This window comes from Rhipicephalus microplus, unplaced genomic scaffold (assembly GCF_043290135.1).
Source record: "Rhipicephalus microplus isolate Deutch F79 unplaced genomic scaffold, USDA_Rmic scaffold_67, whole genome shotgun sequence".
Lineage (NCBI taxonomy): Eukaryota > Metazoa > Arthropoda > Arachnida > Ixodida > Ixodidae > Rhipicephalus > Rhipicephalus microplus.
This window is the reverse complement of record NW_027464640.1, coordinates 1181499-1197960: the sequence shown is the minus strand read 5'-3', so window position 1 is coordinate 1197960 and position 16462 is coordinate 1181499. Positions and strand designations below refer to the sequence as shown.

General features: G+C 48.7%; 1 protein-coding gene across 1 annotated transcript in view; it reads left to right on the top strand.

Moving 5' to 3' along the window:
• Positions 1-16462, top strand: part of LOC142790047 (uncharacterized) — a 105393-nt gene that overhangs the window by 52479 nt on the left and 36452 nt on the right. The window contains exon 14 of the mRNA XM_075885079.1: positions 9895-10061. Within this exon, the coding sequence (XP_075741194.1) occupies positions 9895-10061 (167 nt within the window). The remainder of the gene's footprint in view (positions 1-9894; positions 10062-16462) is intronic.

The window sequence follows — 16462 nt, the reverse complement described above, 5'->3', positions numbered from 1 at the left end:
AAATGGTAGTGCTACAGACCAAGATGTTCTGTTCCCAGATTGGCCACACTTGAATTTGCGTGGTAGTCCGGTCGCCGAGGTAGCTGCGGATGGCGTCGCCCGCGCGATCGGCCGGGACAAATGTGCGTAGCTCGCAGGGAACGCGATGTTTAACTACTACGATGTAGTCGTCGCGAGAGAGGCGAGGAGTCTGATGCGGACGCCACTTGCGTTGCTTCGCTGGCTGCGAGGACGGAGCAGAGGTAGGCACACCACCGGAGGGATGGCGCGCCGGCGTTCCTTGCAAGGCTGGGGAATGGCGGCCAGCTGTGGCGTCTCGTTGTTGTTGAGACGCAGACTTCGATTTGGCTTGCTTGCGTTGCCACAGTCTCACCTTGTCGTCGAGGTATTCATCTTCTGTTGGCATAGTGTTTACGGAGGATGAAATCTCCATGGACAGCACTTGGCTTGAGGTAGGATCATAGCCCGTAACCACGTTGGCGGCCGCCATCGCCGGGCTGAGAGCCCTTAGCGAGGCGGCGTTGTAGCCGGGAGTGAAGGATGTCCCTCAAGTTGTCAAAACTGGACCCACCTGGACGAAGGTGTTGTCTAGGCGAAGCGGAGAACTTGGCGGTGACGATAAATCCAAGTTTCAGGGGTACCAAGGTGGACGTCCGCAGAAATAGCAGAAAATCTACGGAGGTGATGTGGAGTGCGTCCGTCACCATCGAGCACTCGCAGCGCCCCCCAAGACTAGAGAGTGCTCGCGTTTTGCTAACGTAGCGTCGCTTTGCTCAGCGTGCGTGCGCGTCATCGCTACATTGGAGTATATTGGGCCCTTCAAGATGCGTTCGCGGCTATCTTGCTAGCTCCACATATACCAAATTTAGTGTTTCGTGACGCCAATAGATGACGAAAGTATGTTCTGGTGCAAACATAATCCTGTCACGCGTGTCATGTAACAACATGGCAACATACCACGCTCATAGCGTGCTCGCGGTCGTTTTGCTAGCTGCACATATACTATATTTGGTATCACATGACGTGAATAGATGACGAATGTAAACGAAATATTCAAACATGATAATCATGACAGGGAAGTCATGTACGGCATCATTTACCTCCACCTAGTAACGTTGTGCTGATTTTAAAGTGAAATATGAACCTTTCTCATTCGTGCTTGGCATATCATCGATTCCCACTGTACATGGGATCTGCCCATTTCCTTCCATGTCTTTTAGTGCCCGTGTCCTCTCTAGCTCAGGTGCGCAGTGTGCGTCAGCAATGAACCGCCAAGTTGCTACCCGTGCCAGTCTTTAACATTCCCTTATGTTCACATAGACGTTCGTTGAGTCACCACCCCGTTTGACCGGTGTACACCAATCGTAACGTCAGAGGGCGTACACACGTTCCTTCGACAATCAACGAACTACGTGACGTGCTTCTTGGTGCACGTCGTCGTCCTGTGTTCACGAGAGTTCACTTGGCGGTACATTGCTCCGAGTTTGTTTGGAGTGATAAAGAGAACACGAACGCCTACGCGTCCCACATTCTTTTTGAAGCGATGCGAGACGCCATGAGTATAAGGGATTGCCGCATACTTTGGGCGTGACACCTGTCATTTGTCCTTTTCTGCAGCTTCGGTGCATTTCTTGCACAAAAGAATTGTCTCACATAGCATGTGAGAGGGAAACCCAGTAGGAGTAAATCTCTCTGTTTGGTTGACAAAGCTGTCCTGTACCTTGGGGTGGCAAGATCGCTGCAGTACGTGGCTCAAAGCTGACACCACAATGCCCTGCTTCACTAGCTTGGAGAGGCCAGGTGTAAACGGCAACAGTGCCTTCTTGAAGCGGAGGAGAGCAGGCCCAACGGACGTGTTCCCCTGTGAATGTGAGTTCTAAATCCAGGAACCTCAGACGTTGCTCAGTTGTCAGCTCCATAGTCGAGTTAGACCATCAAATGTCACCTCAAATAGATGCAGAAGATGAGCGAGTTTCACTGGAGATGGCTTTATATGTGCAATCAACGTAGAAGCATTGTGCCGAGTTCGCCTCTTTCCTGTGAACTTCTACAATTTTTGTACGTGCTGCTACACCCAAAAAAACTTGATGAAAATCATCTAGCCTGCATAGACTCCCCTTATTCAAGCCTTTATATCTACCACTACCCTGTCACTCAACCCTGGCTAAAGTGTAATAATGCATCATCACGGTGAAACGCGTTCTTTCTACACGTCCGTACTATTCGGTGCGTAGGATTGGATTGGATAAACTTTTATTTGGTCCTCCAAAACACAGATCACTGTGTTGCGGGCAGCTCCCACGTGGGGACTGAGATGCCAAGCTCCTCAGCCGCCTCGCGGGCTTGGTGGACAGCCCAGAGCTGATCTGCCAAGGACGAGCTGCGGATTGCCGCCTCCCATCTGGCAGAGGTGATGTGCGATAAATGAGCGAATTTGGTGCACTGCCAGAGCATGTGTTCTAATGAAACTGTTTCCCCACAATGTGGACAAAGATTACTTGGGTATAGGTCAGGGTACATGATGTGTAACATTTTCAAAGTAAGGTACATCCGCGTTTGCAAAAGCCTTAATGTAAGTGCTTGGGGCCGGGTTAGATTTTTGTGAGGTGGAGGGAAAATCCTTCTAGACAGGTAGAAATGTTTAGTGAGCTCGTTATATGTTGTAAGAATTTCGCGGTTATCCCCTTCACCGGTAGAACGCATCCCCGGGAGGCGCGGTTGGAGAGTTCTCGCGCCGCCTCGTGTGCTGCTTCGTTGAGATTGGGAGGGGAATCGTTGATTTGTCCAGGGTGAGCTGGGAACCAACTCAGAAGATGATGTGTTATGTTCTTGCCTTGCAGTATTTTCAGCGTTTGTTCACAGACCGTCCCCTTGGCGAATGCCCGTAGTGCTGCCATGGAATCACTGTAGACGACTTCAATGTTATCCATCTTGAGTGCTAAGGCGATGGCCACTTGTTCTGCAATGATTGGGTCTTTCGTCCTGACCGTCGCTGAGTTGACGACATGGCCAGCCCCATCGACTACCACTGCCACAAACGCTTTCCCATTGGCGTAGGAAGCCGCGTCAACAAATACGACCCCTCGTTCCTCGTTTGAGACTTGACGAAGTATAGTCCTGGCCCTCGCTACTCTTCTTCCGACGTTGTGTTATGGATGCATGTTTCTCGGTATAGGAGATACCGTGATAGTCTCCCTGATGTTGTCAGGGATATCATTGTAATTGCGTCTAATTGCTATTGGGTGTTGGCCCAGCTCCTGCAGGATCATTCTCCCCGACCTTGTAGTAGATAACCTTGCAAACTGTGCTCTCTCTTGGGCTTCTGCTATTTCTTCGAGCGTGTTATGTATGCCAAGCTCAAGCAGACGCTCGGTGCTGGTATGTATGGGTAGGCCCAGGACCTTCTTGGTAACTTTCCTGAGGAGCACATTCAGTGTCTCGGACTCTGCTCTTGACCAGTTGTGCATTGCTGCCTCGTATGTGAAGTGACTTAGAACAAACGCATGCATCAACCTGATGAGGTTGTCTTCCTTGATCCCATTTCTTTTGTTGGCCACTCTGCGTATGAGGTGCACCGCACTGTCTGTTTTCCGAGTTAACTTGGCTATAGATTTGCTGTTGGCGCCGGTAGACTCTATCAGCATTCCCAGGACTTTGATGGAGTCGACCCTCTGGATGGCATCCCCTTGATTTGTACGGAGATGGATGTCTATCTGGTTTAACGGCTTCCATCCCCTGGGCTTCGGTCCCCGTCGTGTAGTCCGATAAAGCAAAAGTTCTGACTTACTCGAGGAGCACTTGAGCCCGGAAGGGCGAAGGTAGTCTTCTACGGTGTCAATCACCTCTTGCAGAGCGCTCTCAATCTGCCCCTCGCTTCCACCTGTGCACCAGATGGTAATGTCATCTGCGTAGATGCTGTGCTTCAATCCCTCAATGCTCGATAATTTCTTTGACAGTCCAATCATGGCAATGTTGAACAGCATTGGTGAAATCACTGCCCCTTGTGGCGTGCCCCTTGCTTCTAGTTCGATTGCTGCGGTCTCGATATCTGCAATCTTCATCACGGCTTTCCAATCTGTAAGAAAGGACCATACGTAGTCATAGAAGGCTTTCCCTAGACCAAGCTTGGAAATTGCTTCAAGTATGAATGAGTGGTGGATGTTGTCAAACGCTTTTTCTAGATCTAGGCACAGAATGGCTCTCACGTCTCTGGTTTCATTGTCAATGACCTGATGTTTGATAAGCTTCAATGCATCTTGTGTGGATAGCCCTGCCCTGAATCCAACCATTATGTGTGTATATATGTTGTTATCTTCCAAGTACTTGTTTATCCTGTGCAGTATGGCATGTTCTGCGACCTTACCGATACATGGTGTCAAGAATATTGGCCTCATGTTGTCCAAGTTAGGGGGCTTTCCTGGCTTAGGAATAAGGATCGTGCTGGCCAGCTTCCACTGCTCTGGCACCCTGCCTCCTTTCCATGCTGAATTGATCATATCCCTCAGGGTTTCAATTGAATCGTCATCAAGGTTACGCAGGGCCTTGTTTGATATACCGTCCGGGCCAGGGGCCGACCTGCCGTTGAGATCATGCAAGGCTCTTCTGATCTCCTCGATGTTAAAGTCGCCCTCAAGACCTGGATTTGGCGTGCCCTGGTACTGTCTACTTGGTGGTGCCAATCCTCTTTTGATTGGGAGGTACTTATGCACGAGCTGCTGGACAACTTGCTGTTCTGTAGTGCGCCCTATCTCTTTATGCAAAATTCGAGCGATAACATGCTTTTGATTTGTTTTGGTGGTGTTTTCGTTGAGGAGATGCTTTAACATATTCCATGTCTTGCCATTGCGCATCTGACCATCGACGGAATTGCAGATTTCGTCCCATTGCTGCCTCGATAGTGCGCGACAATGTTCCTCGACTGATCTGTTTACCTCAGCTATCTTCTTCCTCAGTCTTCGGTTCAGGCGCTGACCCTTCCAACGGTTCAGTAGTGCTTGCTTTGCCTCAAGAAGATGAGCGAGCCGGCTATCCATTCTTTCAACCGGAAAATCTGTGGTAATAGTGGAGGAGACGGATTTGATGTCATCTTTAATCTGTTTGACCCACTGCTCCAAGCCTTGTCTGTGGCCATCTTGTTCCCTTTCCATCCTTATCTTCCTGAACTTATCCCAGTCTGTGAAATGAAATTCTCTCTGCTTTTTACGCTCCACGGAGAAGGTAGTGGCAAGAATGCAGTGGTCACTCCCTAGGTCTACAGCAAGGTTCATCCACTGGGCCTTCTTGATGTTCCTTACAAATGTAAGGTCCGGGGTGGAATCCCTGCAGCAAGATGTACCAAGCCTTGTTGGTAGGCTGGGGTCTGTGATTTGGATGAGATCAAGTTCACTGGCACTTTGCCAAAGTCGATTTCCTTTCCCAGTGTTGTACTTGTAACCCCATGTATGATGAGCGGCGTTGAAATCACCTGCTATGACGAGTGGACATTCCCCGGCGATATTAACAGCTTTCTTTAGAACCGTCTTGAACCCTTGCTTTTTTTCCTTTGGACTGCTGTATATATTCAGAATGAAAATGCTCTGACGGTTGCTGGTACCCGGCACGATCTCTACCAAGACGTGTTCCAACCGGCCTGCTTCTATCTTGAGGTCGTGGGTTACGTGCGTTAGTTTGTTGCATACGAAGGTGCAGACTCCCCTCCCTTCAGTATCCCCTATTACAGGCCGGAATCCAGGCAACGTTGCTTGCGGTGAAAGGGTCTCTTGTAATAATATAATATGAGGCTTTTCTTCGCTGCTCCTGATATACTGCTGCAGGGTTGCCTTCTTTTTAAGGTAACCTCTACAGTTCCATTGCCAGATACGAAATGCTTCACGTAGCGCTGCCATCATGGTTATTACATGGGTGGCCAGAGCCTGATGCTGCACCTGTCGACAGGTTTGGTACCACTAGTATTGGTGGCCGAAGGGGTGAGCTTGGTGCATGAGGAGGCCTTGCTGTGTTGTGCAGATCTGCTTCGAGCTTTGTAATGCGCAAAGTCATATGCTCTTCCAGTGCCGCCACGCTTGATTGTAGCCTACCCATCTGCTCGCTAAGATTGGCTACTACTTTGCTGAGCGTGTCAAACACCTCTTTCATATCTGACATGGTTGTTTGGTTGGCTTCCACGTGTTCTGCCATGACTGACCTCTTTTTCGCGGTTCTCGAGTCCCCCACGTTTTCAGCCACAGGGACGTCAACTGGCTGAGGCATTGGCTGTGAAGATTGCGCGCTGGTTAGCTTTGTGAGAAGAATTTTTATTTCCTTTAACTCAGCTGATAGCCTCTCATTCGATTTTGTAAGTCTCGCGTTTTCTTGCTCTAGCTGTGCAATTCTATCATGCTCTGGCAGCTTACCTGTCATCACCTCTGCCCCGCCGTTGCGCACTCGCTCAGCCCAGCTGCCTTTCGAAGCAACTGCAGGCGTCCTCCCCGGGCGTGAAGCCGTGATCTCGAACTGAACGCCAGGCAGCTGGCCATTCGGGTGCCGCCCAGGCTGATCCCGACCCTGATGGTGACCTTGAGAACTCGAGCGCCCCCGTGATTGGGAGCGGGCCTTGGGTCTAGAACCTCTTCTGGAACGCGACCTCCCCCTGGAGTGGGGCCGCCTTTCCTGTTCTTGTGTAGTCGGGATGCTCTGGGTCCCGTAGGCTGTAATAAGCTGCTTGTCATTGATGTCTGGAGTCGATGTGATTGATGCGTCCCGGGCTTCTGCGGCTGCTCGCGATCTTTCCCAACGTCTGCGTCTGACGACGTATGGCACTAAGAACCTGTTCTTGCACTCCTTGTCTGCCGTGGGATGGTGACCGTCGCACAGCCTGCATCTTGGATTGCACTGGTGCAGGCTAACTGGGTTCTTGATCTCGCAGCCTCTGCAGATTGTTTCAGCTGGGTTCGGACAGACGTCAGACCGATGTCCCAGCTTTCCGCAGACATAACAAATATCGATGTTCTTGCGGTAAAGGGAGCACTGCAAAAGTGAAGGTCCATATCTCACGAATCTGGGCTACTTGTGTCCTTCGAACGCTATGATGATTGTCCCGGTGTCCTTGATTCTCTTCGCCTGCAGCGCGAGCGGGTTGTTCGCGTTCACAATATTTCGGGTCAAAATGTCCTGAGTATCGCTTACGGGGATCCCGCGAATCACTCCTTTACAAGTGTCGTGGGGTGCCGCGGCGTACGCGCTAACCTCGAAAACTTTGCCTCCAATGTCAATTTGCTTGACCTTGAGGTATCTTGAAGCTCTGTCTTGGTCCGGAGTGCTTGCCACCATAATGTTCTGCTGCAAGTTGGAACAGATGATGTCCTGCATGGCCTCTTTCTTTTTGACGCCGGCCGCCAGTACTATCGCGTCTGCCACGGCTCCAGTGCCAATTCTCGAGATATTTAATCCTCCACGTGGTCGTAGCACAATTTTGCTGAAGTCCTTAGGTAGTGGCGGCATGCGTCCAGCTCGCACGATTGTATGCTTGGTGTCATACCTACTACGACTGGCTCGAGCGTCTCCCGCAACGCCGGCCTCGGTCGAACCCTTGGCAGCAGGAACGCTAACCGCGGCCTGCTTATTCCTTGAGCGTCTCGTTTCGGCTTCCTTCCAACCCATTTTTTCCGTGCAATCCTCTGGAGAGATGTCCTCTCCATCTACTTGGTACTCCATTCTCAGTTGCAGATACTGAAACGCGCAGAGCGTGGAGTCGCGTTGGCGCCGGGCCGGCGCATCGGCGACAATCGCCTCCTTGGTTAGGCCTAAATCTCCCGGTGGCGTTGCCGTGTAAAAATGTCCCAAAAAACGGTTTAAGAGTCCACTCACCGGCACAAAGGTGGTATCTGCTGATTTCTTGAGAACTTAGGCACACGATGAGAGTAAAAACTCGGCGACAAATTCGTGAATACCACAGGAAAGCATTCTTGTAAGCAGGAGCCGATCTTCGCGCGTCCGCACTGGTCGGCACCTAGAGCGTCCATTCGGTGCGTAACGCCTTAACACACTGCCAGGTGGCCACTTTACCCAAAGCTTTGGCGTGGCTTATAGCATTCATCCATAAAAAAATAGTTCGTTTGCTTCACCTGGATGTAACTCTACGTTCCCTAGAGTTCAGCGTTTACACTCGCCACAGGAAAAATCGTGCCCACAGAGAAGGCACAACGCACGTTGCGTTCCTCTCTAATGGGACACCTTCAATAACTCTATAATATAAAAATGGACCGTATCCCCGAAGGAAACCCTGATGGATACGAAGCAACAGCGGTGCGTACGGCATTGACCCGGTTGAAACAAGCGTCGACGTGGGTGCTGAAAAAAAAATGGCAGCATATCCACGGAGTGAATGATGGAGAGTGGGGCGAAGCATCCATCCGTCCATTCGTTCTTCCTTCCGTCCGTCCATGCGTCCGTCTGTGTGACCATCCGTGCGTCCATTCGCCCGTCCGTGCGTGCGTCTGTTCGTCCATCCGTCGGTGCAACCATCTGTGAGTCCGTCCATGCATCTGTATGTGTGTCCATTCGTCCATCTATTGAACACTCCAAGTACCACCATCTCGCATCTTTTCATCATATATTCCGCATATGCCCCGCCATCCAGCGGACATTCCAAGGACCAAACAAGAGGTGGCTCACGCACACTTTCCTACGGCTTGCGCTTCGTGTCTACTTCCAACCTTTAACCACCTCGAGTTCATGGTGTATACTAGTTCACTGTATTCATGGCACTGTGGCCCAACGCTCGCTAAACCTTTCTAAAAACAAGGAGGTTAGGCCCAGTGAGTATAACGTAGCAACCCTTTCTTGTCTTCTGTGTGTTGTTGAACAATAAAAAATTCGCAGCGCGCGCGTTAACTAAAAGCCGAATTCTCCTGTCTCTCATTCCCTCTTAGCAGCCATTGTCGTGAAGTAGGCCACCGTGAGGAGGCGGATGCTGTGACGGAAAGACGTGCATCTCGTTTATTGCGTCGTGCAGTACATGTGAATATGCGTGCCCACTTGAAAACTCGTACTAAGGCCCCCTAATACACATCACTATCTGTCTGAGGCGGCCGTTTTAAAACAGATCTCGGTTTTGGGTGTGAGGCAGGAAATTTACGGAATTACCCATATCTCGGTGTGACAAAAAAAAAATCACCACCCAAGCGCTCAGTATAGCTGTAAAAATAGTGAAGCTGAAGCGTGTTGCATCGATGTTAAACTCAAGCAGAGATTTACGAGGTGGCTTCTAACGTAACTTGTCGTTTCTCTTTCACCATATGTAGGTTAGGCGTGCTTGGAGCTTTGCGTTTGGAGGCCTTAACATAAACGTTATTAATAACATCCAAAGGATTTCATGGCTAGTGATACATATTACGCTCAGTATTAAGTAGAGGCATATATGATGCAAAACCTGAAGAGAAACTATATATCGCAAGCTTGGAAACCCTTCGATTTAGCGTACGCTAGCATTTTGGTTTCCCCGCACTCACGTTTCTGGAGCTTGGACTTCCATGTCTTGTCTGTGGCTTAACTCGAGCCTCTGGGCGCCGAAAATCAACGTAAAAACAACCTACCATTACCCAACAAAGACCTGGTATGAACCTACAAGCGACCTAAAAACAACGTCCATTTCCTAGCTCATGCCTATAGAGACAAGAAGCAACCGGATTAGTAATTAGGATCACCCAGCTTCACTGCTTCGGGCCTTGTGCGGCTTAGCGAAAGCTTCACCGATTTCTCACGACTTGGTCGCTCACTATAGCCTACAAGAGAGATGATTCAAATTGGAACCGCTGAACCTGCAGCTAAACAGGTTTGCGGGCGCTTGTGGGGTGTGCAGTGTTCCGTTTTCGTTTCATGCATCCGGTGTACTTAACTCGAATGAAACGCTCGCAGCTCATGCGTCCACGGCGCTGAACGAAAAGCTGACGGCGGCGTTGCAGAAAGGTGATCCCGCTGAGATTCGCGAGCTCATACTCGAAGGCCACGGAAGGCACCTGCTGGGCCGCACCAGCTGGAATGAAGAGGTGCGCCATCTGCTCAAAGGTCTGCCCAACTTCCTGGTGAGTGCTTCCTGTTATAGCATTCGTGTAGTGAGATCTGACTATATTTATTATTTTATTTGTTTACTTATTTATTGAGTCAATAAATAAATTTAATAAATAAATAACCACATCTGCCAGGCTAATATATGGGTATTTATATATTCAAATGAAGAATTATACATAGTACAGAGCTTGATCAGTACAGCAAAAAAACAAAAAAATTGAAAATAATATTAACAATGATAATAAAAAACGCCGTGCATTGTAACCACAACGTGGTAAATGCATGTGCATATATACAGAAATCATAAACGTCTTGCCGTATTACCGTTCACTTACGTGTGATTCGTGGAGAAATGAGCGCCAAATATTTACATCTTGTTTATGCGAAAACGAACGCATCATTTTGGTGTAGCCACAAACTCCAACAGTAATGTTCAAGCCTGTAACAACGTAAACCTTCTTTAAACTCTCTTAACCATCTCCACAGGTGTGTGCGTTAAGAAAAAAAAGTTTATGAACTCACCAAATTAGCATTAAACGTGGACGATGAATAGTATGGGTGTACAAATATTCAAAAGCTGTCACGAGATCACGAGATATGCAGTCGCAATAGATAACCGCCCCCTTTTTTTCTGTCCCCTTCGCTTCTGCCTCGAAAAGCTATAAGACACGGAAAATGTGTAAATATTATAATGCCTTGAAAAAGATGGGGCTCCCGTCGAAACGTCGGCTGATTAAACGGATATGTGAAAGCGCATCTAATGTACTTTCACACACACACACACACAAATATATATATATATATATATATATATATATATATATATATATATATATATATATATATATATATATATATATATATATATATATATATATATATATATATATATATATATATATATATATATATATATATATATATAGGCAGGCATGGTGGTAGAGTGGCCGTAGCGTTGCATATAGTCCAGTAGATTCTCCGTGAGCCATCACAACGTGGTTTATTTCGACGTTTCGGCCTAGAGTCTGGCCTTCATCAGGATTAAAGGTACAGTTTGTTGGTGCTCAGCTTTATACAATCTCAAATCAGAGGGAAAGGAAAGAGGAAAAAACAGAAAAAAAGAAAAAAAAGAAAAAAGAAGGAAAGAAGAGAAAAAAGAATATAAGGTGGACTCCACTCGAGCGCCCCCTTCCACTCCTCCTTCCACTTCCACTTCATCTCTCTCCCCTTTCTCCCCTTCACCTTTCTGATGTCAGTGGTCTGTGTATGCTTCCTTTCACTGACGCATTCTTCCCGACCAGAAGGCGCCTCCTGGCACTAGCGGTTCGGTGTGGGGCAAAAAAGAGCGTTTTAGGAAGTTCTATAAGCCTTTAACTACTCGGAGCCCTGTCAACATTTCGTCGTAGAAAGAGAGGTACCGCGTATCGGGGCAGAGGCTGGTAAGTGGGCATGTTAGGAAGTTTTAAGCCTTTAACTACTCGGGGTCCCGTCAACATTCTAATATTCTATATTCTATTCTAATATAGAATATTATTCTAATAAATAAATAAATAAACATTTCGTCGTAGAAAGAGGGGTTCCGCGTATTGCGGCAGAGGCTAGTAAGCGGGCGCAATGTTAATTCCTTGCCCGCTTCTGGATGACGCGTGCAGTGGGGGCCTCCCGGCTGTGCACAGGGTTGCTGTAGGGCATGGCACAATTGATTAGGTTGTAAAATAAAACAGAAAACAGACGACAGCTGCACTTAGCAAGAGTAGTTACACTTGGAATAGTTTTGAATTTTCCAGTGCCCTTCGCAGCTGCAGTGCCGTGAACTCAGTTACTATTTTCATTATTGCCGTTATTGTTTTCTAATGCTTTAGTTACTGCAAGTGTTCCAGGATTCTCATTTATTCCTCTATCGAGGGTGTTAAATCGGTGGATAAGGTATGACTCTCGTTGTTCACGTTCTCGATTTGGTTTAAATCCCGTCTCTAAGAGCGTTACTGATAGTTTGTCAAATGCATAGTCGGGAAGATTGAGATGTTTTGATAGAGGTAGACTTGGGGCTGATTTCGCATGGGCTCTGTGATTATTGAAGTGAATCCTAAATGATGTTCCTGTTTGTCCGATGTACTGCATACCACACACGTTGCATTCGAGTAGGTATACCACATTAGAGGAATCGCATGTTAGGTTTCCTCGTATGTTAAAGCTGAGCACCAACAAACTGTACCTTTAATCCTGATGAAGGCCAAACTCTAGGCCGAAACGTCAAAATAAACCACGTTGTGACCGCTCATGGAGGATCTACTTGACTATATATATATATATATATATATATATATATATATATATATATATATATATATATATATATATATATATATATATATATATATATATATATATATATATATATATATATACAATAAAAAAGTGTCTTCAGGGTTCTGGACGCCGTCTTACAAGTGGTGGAGGTGCTGCCCGATTCTTGCTTCCTGATTCTTGCTCTCGGGCACCCCAGCGTCTTATAGAAAACATCCCTGGAGCCTCTTCAGGCCTCCGCTTAAATGACCTGGGTTCGGTAATGTCACAAGCCCACCAGCCCAACGCGCCAGCTTCGCCACCGCTTTTACCCCTAGGAAACCCTTCTCAACCTGGTCACCAGCCCTCAAAAGGATCCTCCGCTGTTCGCAGGGCTTCCAGGTGAAGACGTTGGAGACTGGCTCGAGAAGTATGACCGCGTGAGTGCCATCAACAACTGGGATGAGCCTGCGAAACTCACCCATGTTGCATTCTACTTGAGCGGCGTCGCAAAAACGTGGTTCTTCAGCCACGCTGCAGGTTTTCCGACATGGCCTGCCTTTACACATCAGCTCCGCCAGATTTTTGCCAACCCGTCAGTGCGCTCGGATATCGCCAAGAAGAGGCTTGGTGCACGTGTTGAACGCCCCGGCGAGTCTTACACTTATATGGTGGAAAACTACCATGTGCGCCTCCTGCTAAAAAGCATTGCGACTGTCGCTTTTAATGCGCTTGTGGGGCAGAACCCCCCGACCGTAGCCGACGTTGTCGCTACCTGTCAGTGCCTTGAGGAGCTTCTGACCACTCGGGGCCAACCTGATATGTCTGATCTGAGCTCGAGTCATCACACAACAGAGCTGCGTGCATTGATCCGCTCTATCATCCGCGAGGAACTTCATGCACAGGCTTCACCTTGCCACCTTGATATTCGAACGACGCCACCTGGTACTAGTTTACGCGACGTCGTGAGGGAGGAACTGACCTTGATCACAGGTACACCAGTTCCGAGTTCACATCCCGTGCCCGTTCGAATTTATGCTCACGTTGCTGCAACGACACCTGCGCCCCACCAAAGCCTGGCTTCGATGACTGTCACACCTGTTCCGAGCTCATATCCTGCGTCCATGCCAAGTTATGCTCAGGTTGCGGCTAGGACACCTGCACCCCAGCAAATCCCAATGCAGCTGCCAGCACCCGAAGTGCATATTTCGGTCAACTCACTCGCACCGCGACCATCTTCCCAGCCTTACAACACCGGGTGCACTACGCGGCCGACTTGCTTCTATTGCGGCATCCGTGGTCAGATTTCAAGGTTTTGCCGACACCGTCAGCAAGACGAAAGACGAAGCTACGATGACTTTGAACGGAACGACTTCTACCCCACTGGACCAACCTATCGCCGACTGTATCAGAACAGCGCACGTCGGTCGCCGTCTCCGCAGAACTTTGGCTCAGTTGGCAGTTCCCGTTTCTCACGACGTCGCTCACCTTCACCGATGCGGCGTTCCTCTTCTCCACTCCGACCTTCTACTTCAATTCCCGACCGCCAACTGGAAAATTAAATAGTGCAGCTTCGGGAGGGAAAGCTGCATCTTTCCAACTGTGTCAGACTCCTCCGGACCGCCCATCAAATGCTTTATTGGTGTATGTTGAAAGTACACAGACAGAGGCACTAGTAGACAAAGGTGCATCAATCACTTTCCGTAATTCATGCAAACTTTTGTGCCCGTTTCAAAAAAGTTAGGGCGCCATTCGATGGCCCTCCCCTTCGTTGCGCAGATGGAGTCCCTATTCAGCCTTCAAGTGTTTGTACAGTCCGCGTTTTCATAGATGGCATCCTTCACCACATTCAGTTTCTTGTACTTCCTCTGTGCACTGTTAAGGTTGAAAGGAAGGTCGTTGGAGGATACGAAAACAAACATGTTTATGGTACTATTTACACATATTTACAACAAAGAAGGGTTATTGGTGTCACAAACCACGAGCGTGGTGGTTGAACCGTTACATGGTTCAGAGCGACGTCCAGCACTCTGTGGCGTTGTTTTAAGCCCTGTCGGGCTCCTCCTCTCCGAGTGGAACACCAATCACACACATACAACAGGTGAGGGGGACGAGCATGCACGATCCATGTGAACGTCCAGTATTGAGTCGTGAACACTGAACTGCAAGGTGGCGCCAGCAGGGCTCTTCCTCGTTGTGTCTGCCGCTAGTCGAGAGTTCCCACGATCCTGACAGCATACATGAAAGGGTCTGCCGATTTGTTCGCTTAATTAGCGGGGCGATTTGCGGCGGCCGCCACGGTCTCTTCCGAGGAAGATGCTGTCTTTATTGTCCTCTCTGGAACTGCTTACGATGTCGTGGTGACAAGACGTCTCATCATCCGGCGAGCAGGGACAATGCCTGGCGGGCATAGGCAGTCGGCCGGTCAGCTACTTGACTGAGGATTAAAAGAGCGCCGCTCCCCTGTCAGCTCTGGCTCCGGTCACGCCAGCTTCCCCGTCGCCCGATGAGTCGCCGAGGGCATCAGTCACCGCTTCTGCTCAAATAGACGACAAAAGGGTCTGTAGTTGAAAGTCAGGAACTCGCCTTCGCTTGTCACATGGTCTGGGTAATTACTCAAATCTTCGACAGCGTCTGGCAGACTGGGTGCCGAAGGGATTGAGAGCCTCTCCAGTGGACCGGCTTACGCACCATGGCGGTTGCAAGATGAATTTCCAGGCCAAACTTAACAGCACTCACACAGTCATTTTAGGAGAGGACATCCTTTCTTCGGCATCAACTTTCATATCGTGTCGTCAGCGAGAAATTCATATATCAGCTACTGAGAGTTTATCCAATGTCGACACATACAGCTTTCGTTTCGTTGCCGCCGCTGATTGTTTCATGTCGCCAGGAAATGAACAAACTCTCACGATGGCTTCGGATACTATAGTTACCGGTGACGTGTTCATAGCTCCATCAGTTCACTCCAAACTTGCAGGGCTTACTATTGCACCTGGCCTTGTGCAGTTTAACGACGGTAAAGCATTGGTCACCGCCTTGAACCCAACTTCTTCGCCAGTGATGCTGCCCCAGGGTACTGGTGTGAGCTGCTTCGCTGACAGCGAGCTTTTTTCGTTGGTTCCCCTTCACACAAAATCACCGTCTTTGTCTGCTAAAACTGATATCAAGGCTACAACTGTTGCTTTAAATGCTACCATAAGTCCTCATCTCACTGCAGAGCAAAATAGAGACCTCCCGGACCTCCTCCAAAAGCACATCCTTTCATTTGACGTACATTCGAAAGTTCTGAGCCGCACCTCCATTGCAGAGCGTAGCATCGAAACCGAAGGCAGCTCCATTGTACGCCGCCGCCCATACCGTCTGTCTTCGGCGGAACGGCAAATCATTGAGGAAAATGCCACCGACATGCTCAAACTGAATACTATTCGACCTTCATTGAGTTTTTGGTCGTCCCCTGAGGTGTTGGTCTAGAAAAAGGATGGCTCTGTCCGCTTTTGTGTTGATTACAGAGCGCTCAATAAGATCACGGAAAAAATTATGTATATCCGTTGCCGCGTATAGATGATGCCCTCGACTCCCTGCAAGGCACAGAATATTTCTCCAGCCTCGACCTCCGATCAGGGTATTGGGAAATACCTATGCGTGAAGCAGACAAGTAGAAAACGGCGTTTGGAACGCCTGGCGGGCTTTACGGGTATAACGTCATGCCTTTTGGCTTCTGCAACGCTCCAGCAACATTCGAGCGCATGATATATATGCTGTCTTACGTGGTCTCAAGCGGGAAACCTGCTTATGTTAATCAGACGACATCGTAATTTATTAATCTACTTTTCCTTTGCACCTTAAGCGTTTGGACGAAGTTCTAACATGAATTTCGAACGCTGGCCTTCAGCTCAAAACAAAGAAGTGCCACTTCGCCAGCACAAGCATCAAAGTATTGGGTCACCTTGTCAGCAAAGATGGCGTACGACCCGACCCCGACAAGGTTGCTGCCGTAATTCGTTTTCCACGTCCGGGCAATGAAAAACAATTGCGAAGTTTTGTGGGCCTGGCGTCTTACTTCCGCCGCTTCATCAGTCACTTTGCTGTCATTGCGGGGCCGTTACACAAGCTTACGACGTCGGGA